Raw genomic sequence first — 7,714 nt, 5'->3', positions numbered from 1 at the left:
CATAAATGGTTTAATCCAGCTCTATATGTCAGCTATCGCAAATGATTTACAGCTGAAAGGTTACATCAATATGTTATATGACTAACAACAGGTTGTTTTTCAACTTCTGGCATACATTACACTGTTATACTTGGAAAGTGTTCTGATCTAATGTTCAATGCTTTAAAAAGAAAGAAGACTTCAGGCTTTAAAAAAAAAAACTAAGAATAAAATTCTATAGCAGCCTTATTTGCACTTTTGACTTTTGACAAACATTAGAGCACGCCAACATACGCGGGCTGAAACAAGTGACAGTAGACAAATGCTAAAGTGTTAATATGCTAATTTTTGTCACTGAGAATACATACACAGAACAAAAAAAGAGACTTGTGCAGAAAGGAAAAAATGTATTAGGAAATAATGTGTGTGTGTGTGTGTGTGTGTGTGTGTGTGTGTTTGCATGTGTGAGTGTGTGAGTGTGTGTGTGTGTTGGGGGCAATATACAATATACGCCTACATAGTTCCCTTTTCTGTTCAATTTATAGAGTAGGGACCACCAGTATTGAGGACATATATGTTGGACAAATCTTTGGGCCAGCTGGACAGATTTAATTTGCAATAACATACAGCAGGTAATTGGGAAGTCTTGTTCAGTTTCATGGCTGAGGTCAATGATTAATCTACATTTTTACTGCAGAAAGACAAACTGTACTGGAGCCTGTGAGGGGCATACCACTGCCAGCTCTTAAAGAGCATTCCCTGAAACCGTAATGCAGGGGATAGTGAGCACAGTGTATTAATGTTTACTCCTAGAACCCACGCTGAATAGATGAGGTAACAGACAAACAGGTAGCAAAGTACAGTAAATAGGCTGACAGTACATCAAAAGAATGGAACAACTGTGCAACACCTGTGCTTCTGTAGCCTGTTCACTGGTCAAGCTGTCAGCAGAGTAGCTGTGGAATGAATCAGCAGGCTTTGGTCTCATTATAATGCATCGTCACTGATTTACGCCTCTTTGTTACAAAAAACGGTATTTGAGATGATCACATTCTGGGCAATTTACCGTATGAAAATTCTTTCAGCAACCCAAATTTATTGATTTATTTCACTTAAGAGAGCCTTTTGCAGTAGAATTTATTGTTGCATGGCATGAATATTTTGATATACATTATTTCTTCTTAAAATCTTTGATTGATATATATTCATCCACTGTGTATTCAATAGACTATATTTTTCCCAAGGATGGAAAATTTGCATTACTAGGGCCACCAGTTTGACTCCAACACGTCACCTGCAGGGATTTAAACTTGTATTTCAATGATTATCCTCCAGGGGTCCCCATAGACACTCCAAAGGCACAGTCAAGTGTCTAAATGTACACTAGAGTTTCTAATTGAGACATTTATTCTAAAAAAAAACAATTAGTTAATCTAATATGGGGAGAGTCAGGAAGGAAAATGAGCATGGATCAAAGTTTAAATGCTATGAAAAGCAAGTCTGTGAGGTAGCAGTCTGCACTCCTGGTCATGGAGAGCCTACAGCAGGGGTGGCCAACCCAGGTCCTGGAGAGCCGCAGGGTCTGCTGGCTTTTGTTTTTACTCGGCACTTAATTGATCAATTAAAGCAGTTGATTACATAGTTAACTCATCTCACCTGGTTTATTTTGTGTAAGTGGTTGTTGTATTTAAGGTCAAAACAAAAACCCGCAGACCCTGCGGCTCCCCAGGACCGGAGTTGGCCACCCCTGGCCTACAGGGTCCGCTGGCTTTCATTGGGACTCAGAACTGGAGGGGCACAGCAACTGATCAATTAAAGTAATTTAATACACAGTCCATTCAGGTCACCTGCTTTTTTGGGTCTGAATCGGCCACTGATTTGAAGGAAAAAACAAAAATCAGCAGACTGTGTTTCTCCAGGACCAGGATTGAGTATCACTGTAGTAAAAAAAATAAATGCATCCACATACAGCCGGGGTGTCCAATCCAAAAAGTGCCAGTGTGGCTGCTGGTTTTTGTTTTAGCCCAGCAATAAGAGACTCGTGAGTTCAGTTCAGTTCACAGTGTTGACTGAAGACTATGATTAGTTAATTTTTTAATGTGAGCATTTCCCACTGATACTAACAAAGCCTATCGTGCCCCTTCGCATTACATTTACATTTCATTTTATTTGGAACTTTCATCCTAAGCAAAGTACAATAAGTACATACCGAAGGTCACTGGAACAATTACAGTGCACATAAGATACAATTCTCATTCCGTCTGTTGTCTATAGCTACAAACATCAAGTCTAGTTCATGCAGGAAGCATAGGCTTATAAATATGCCCCTTTACAACTTTTAAAAATACAGTAGCATGTCCACAGTACTATTCAAACTGAATTTAACATGTGTGTCACTTGTAAACATCGTAGACAATAATCATCTGTGCTTAATTAATGGCAATTACTTTATCAATATAGATTATTGAGGTGGTGCAAATGGGATGATTGTTTGAGAAGGGGCTTGACAAAGAGGCTTTTGTGACCTCTAGCTGGCAGAGGAATGAAGTACAATGCGAGAAAACAATGGGAGACAAATTGGTGGCCCTAGTTATTAGGTTCCATCTCTGGTTGAACCAGAATGATATCTGTGAGGCATTTCCAAATTTTACTAATGCAATTATTTATTTAGAGTTTGTCTGTCTTCAGATTTTATGTTAATTCCTTGCTAAAGATCTCAATTTGGCCTGGTTCAAATGCAGAATGTAGATCAGTGGTCCTGGAGAGCTACAGGGTCTGCTGGTTTTTGTTTTCACCTTAAAATCAGCACCCAATTGAGACCCAAGACACCAGGTGAGTTGAGTTAACTGTGTAATCAACTCCTCTAATTGATTCATGAAGTGCAGAGTCACTATGAAAACCAGCAGACCCTGTAGCTCTCCAGGACCAGGGTTGGAGACCACTGATGTAGATAATAGGACTAAAGCAGGGCTGCCCAATCCTGTTGCTGGAGATCCCTGTCCTGTAGGTTTTCAGTTCAACCCTAATCTGGCACACCTGATTATACTAATTAGCAGCCCAACAAGACCTACCTGTTGAATGAGGTGTGCTTTGTTAGGGTTGGAGCAAAAACCTACAGGACAGTAGATTGCCAGGATCAGGGATTGGCAGCAGTGTTGTCAATGTGTGATTCCAGACATAAGTTTCACATATTTTTTTAGCCGGTTGACCCTTCCACACTAGAAAAGGAGGCAAGGAAAGGAAGCAAGGAAGGATAAAATAAGCGATTGGAATGCACCCCTATCTAAGGAATTGCACTGCCTTTAGATCAGTGGTCTCCAACCCTGGTCCTGGAGAGCTACAGGGTCTGCTGGTTTTCATAGTGACTCTGCACTTCATGAATCAATTAGAGGAGTTGATTACACAGCTAACTCAACTCACCTGGTGTCTCGGGTCTCAATTGGGTGCTGATTTTAAGGTGAAAACAAAAAACAGCAGGCTCTGTAGCTCTCCAGGACCAGGGTTGGAGACCACTGCTTTAGATTATTTAGCACAACAGTGCACTGGCAGCGAGTACGATATTCATGCGCTAGGCGTCGCTATTCTCTCAAGGATGATAAATGGGCTTGCTATTATAACTAGCAACTATCTCTCACACCACTGCTGTGTTTGTCCTCGCGCTTTGCGCGCACCCGTGCTGGTCGAGGAAAAAAAGAAAAAACAAATACTGGGGGAAAAAAACATTTCGTCGGCTAGCTAAAGATGGCGGAGGTGGCAATGTCTCTGAAAGAGATGAGGGCGCAAATGGGTAAGACATTACATTTTGTAAGCAATGAAAATGATTGATTTCGCGTGGCGGGACTGTTGGGAGAGCTTACATGGGATAGTGGCAATAGTTGACATTACTTTAGCTTGCTGGGTAAGATATCTTATTGATCACTCCCTGACAGTTTATGTAGAGGTTCGTCTGCAACTTACTTTGCAAGCTACAAACTGCCCAACTTTTTCCATTAAAAGTTGCAAGCTAAGTTAGCCAGCTAACGTTAATTCGTCGATTTTATGACTAGATATGGTCGCTCTCTTGTTGGATAACCTACGGGTGCTGAACAAAGACAGGCCAAGATGACTGAAGCGTAAATAATCTTATACTGACCGTTATTTCCTAATGGTCCCGGTAAACTGGTTTGCTAACTGCCTTTTGTGGCGTTGCAAACATGTTCCGTAATATTTACTTAATGTTGACATCAAGATTGCAAGAAAGTTTTCACAACATAAAAAGGTAACTTAACGAACAATAGTTTCTTAGATCTGGCACAGACAGTTCGTAAAGTTCGTGGTAGCCGATAGAACAGTCTAGTCAGTGCTGTGCTGGCTAGCTAGGTAACGGTGCAGGAGTTAGCCATGTAAGATTAGCTAGCTAGTCAGTAGTTTCAATGAGAGATGACAGAAGCCAGCTGATTTTGGAGATGACATTCCAGAATATGTTGCGAACCAATTCACGCAATTTGTGTCTGAGATGTACATAGGTATTTTAAAGTGAAATGTGAATTACTAGCTTGCTGGTTAAACTTGGTTAACGTTAGCAAAACATGTAGCTAATTTTAGCTGCAAGGGACCAGACGATTGGCAATTGAGGATGCAAATAAATTGCTAAGTAGTATTAACCTGTTGGTTGTCTTGGTAGCTAATCTATCGCCGGCAGATTTATCAGACACGTTTAGGTAAATCATTTAACACCTAGCTAGTTGGCTGGCTAACTGCCACGTTATTCCTTACTGCAAGTTGGTTGTGAGCATTATGACCCATTGTGTAGCCTTCTGAAACCTCAGTTGTCAGCTAGCTGCTTAGGCTAGGCTGTGTATCCGGGAAGAACTGCTAGTTACAATTATAATAACTGCGGTTGCTTTTTAACCGCCTCATCATTCAATTTGAAAACATTAAGAAAATTGAGAGGCTGTGACTGATTGGGATTTGGACAGATTTTAAGGAGACGTACGAAGACGGAGGAGACCTGTGCTGTTTGCATGAAGAGCAATGTGGCCATTGTCTTGGTGTTCTAGAATTCCTATCTGTATACTGACTGTGAATGTGAAATGCATGCAGCTCCAGGTTGTTGGTCTGAGCTCGTGGGAGAGTAGCCTTGGTATGTGACAGTGCCCTGGTCTTCTACCGGAAAGCTACCATTTGAAAAAGCCTCTGACCTAGAATTGAGAAGTGAAGTGGTGTCATGGGACTGTACAGGAAGTTAAGGGAACTTTGTGCTATTGTGTGCGTAAGTAAGTAAATGCCTGTCGCCTTTTGTCCAGTATCAATACCCAGCTGTAAAGTACATGCCCCCTGACATGACAGGTGACTGAGTTACTGCAGTATAAGGAGATGACCCTGAAAAATACAGTATTTTTCAGGGTCAATTTGTTATTCTGTGTTCATGCCAATAAAATCAATTGTATGTAAGCCTGAGAGTAGTGTGTGAACCGTTTCTTCGGCGAGTTTGCAAATCCTGTTGGTTTCTTTATCAGTGCTTCTGTGATCATATTCATAGAAATCCTTGCTGAACATCAGGCAATACTGAGATATGCTGTCATGATTACACACAAGCCAACACAGACATGGTCTTTCCCCATTGATTCTAAGAAGTTAAACAAGTGTCTCCGCTTAAACAATTGAGGTTTTCCTTTGATAGCAAAAAATGTATTATCAATTATTCATGTCATGTACCTGTGTCACTGCTGGAGGAATATGTTAATTGGCAAGCTTCAAAGGCCTATGATGAGTATATTACTGGTGTTACTGTGTATAGACATCTCCCCAACATATTTTGAATTTCTTTCATTTAACACTTTCTTAGTGTTCAGGGGAAGAGATGTCACACCGTTCTGAACCTGAAGCAAACTGACACACAGTCATTTTGTAATGTTAAGCGAGGACATTCTTTTTTGCTTTGACTTTCAGAACAAAGCTCTTTTTGCTTCTCTCTTGTGTTTATTGACTACAACTTAAAACTTCAGCCATCTTTGTGTTTGCTTCTCAGAATCATTTTTCCTGTGGTGACTTAAGATTGTAAGGTTGGGGCCAGAAAATGGGAGAGCTTCAGAACTTGCTGATTGCTATTAAGGACCAACAGCATGAGCTTCCGTCCATTCTTTGGCTCGTGGTGTTGACAGAGAGCGGAACAAAGCTAGCAGCAGTCATTTGAAGGGCTGTGCCACACATGTTTGCAACATGTAGGAATCTCAAGGCAAGGTGTCAAGGAAGCAACAGGGCCACACTTAAAATGGCTTGTGTGTGCCAGGCATATTTGCAGAACAGTCTGCCATGTTGCATTTTATTTCCTAATGCACAGTACAGTTAGCATAAATTAAGGTATTTATATGACTGCTCAGCTTAGCTAAACCACCTCGAAACTCAAGATGCAAAAATGTTTGCAGGAGTAAAATGGCGATTCATAATGAGGTTTACTACATATTTTTCAGGCTCACATTCTCTTGTGTTAAATGACAAAGCTTAAAATGGTCCAACATGACAACATACAGTTTTAGCCCCTGTCATTTGGTTGATTTGTCATCAGATGAAAATAGTAATGTATAGGCTACTGTTTGCAGAACAACTATTTTTGTCTGATGGAAAAGCACATGGTTAGGTATGATGACCTCATATGCATGTAGCCCAATATTTAAGCAATTTAAACTTTGTAAAGTATTTCAGCCACATAGCTACAGTGCTGTGAAAAAGTGCTTGTCCCCTTCCTGATTTCATCTATTAATGCATATTTGTTACAGTGAATGATTTCAGATCTTTAGACAAAATGTAAAATTAAGACAAAGTAAACAAAACAAAACGAAGCACACCCACATCACCCATGTGAAAAAGTAATGTTCTGCTTAAACTTAACTGGTTACACCACCTTTAGCAGCAACTGAACTGCAACCAAATGCTTCCTGTAATTTGATATCGGTCTTTCACATTGCAGTGGAGGAATTTTAGCCCACTCTTCCTTGCAGAACTGCTTTAGTTCAGACAAATTGGTTGGTTTTTGAGCATGAACTGCTCCTTTAAAGTCCTGCCTCATCATCTCTATTGGATTCAAGTCAGGACTTTGATTAGGCCACTCCAAAGCTTTAATTTTGTTTCTTTTCAGCCATTCAGATGTGGACTTGCTTTTGTGTCTTGGATCATTGTCTGGCTGTATAAGCCAATGACGCTGTATAAGCTCATTGACAGGTGACTGGTCATTCTCCTTAAGCATTTTGTGGTACAGAGCACTATTCCTGGCTCCTTCAATAATGGCAGGTCCCAAGGCAGCAAAGCATCCCCTCACCATCACACTACCACCACCATGTTTGACTGTTGGTGTGATCTGTGAAATGCTGTATTTGCTGTACGTGAGACATAATGGGACACGTGTCATCCAGAAAGTTCCACTTTTGACTCATTTGTTCATAGAACATTATCCCAAAAGGTTTTTTTTGCAAATGTGTGACGAGCGTTGATGTTTCTTTTGGTTAGCAGTGGTGTCTGCTTCATTACTGTCCCATGAATCTCATTTTTGCTCAGTCTCTTTCTTATTGTGGAGTCATGAACACTGACCTTAGCTGAGGCTAGATAGGCCTGCGATTCTTTGGGTGTTCTTCTGAGATCTTTAGTGACTTCCTGAATGAGTTGTCGCTGCGCCCTTGGAGAAAGTTTGGCAGGCCGGCCACTCCTGGGAAGACTCGGCACAGTTCCTATTGTTCTCCATTTGGAAATAATGGTTCTC

General features: G+C 40.8%; 1 protein-coding gene across 1 annotated transcript in view; it reads left to right on the top strand.

Moving 5' to 3' along the window:
* Positions 1-3,463: 3,463 nt before the first annotated feature.
* Positions 3,464-7,714, top strand: part of LOC135262551 (MAP7 domain-containing protein 1-like) — a 37,132-nt gene continuing 32,881 nt past the window's right edge. Inside the window, exon 1 of the mRNA XM_064349564.1 lies at positions 3,464-3,766. Within this exon, the coding sequence (XP_064205634.1) occupies positions 3,721-3,766 (46 nt within the window). The 5' untranslated portion in view covers positions 3,464-3,720. The remainder of the gene's footprint in view (positions 3,767-7,714) is intronic.

The sequence above is a fragment of the Anguilla rostrata genome, chromosome 9 (genome assembly GCF_018555375.3).
Source record: "Anguilla rostrata isolate EN2019 chromosome 9, ASM1855537v3, whole genome shotgun sequence".
In the NCBI taxonomy this organism is placed as follows: domain Eukaryota; kingdom Metazoa; phylum Chordata; class Actinopteri; order Anguilliformes; family Anguillidae; genus Anguilla; species Anguilla rostrata.
This window is presented reverse-complemented; position numbering and strand designations above follow the sequence as displayed.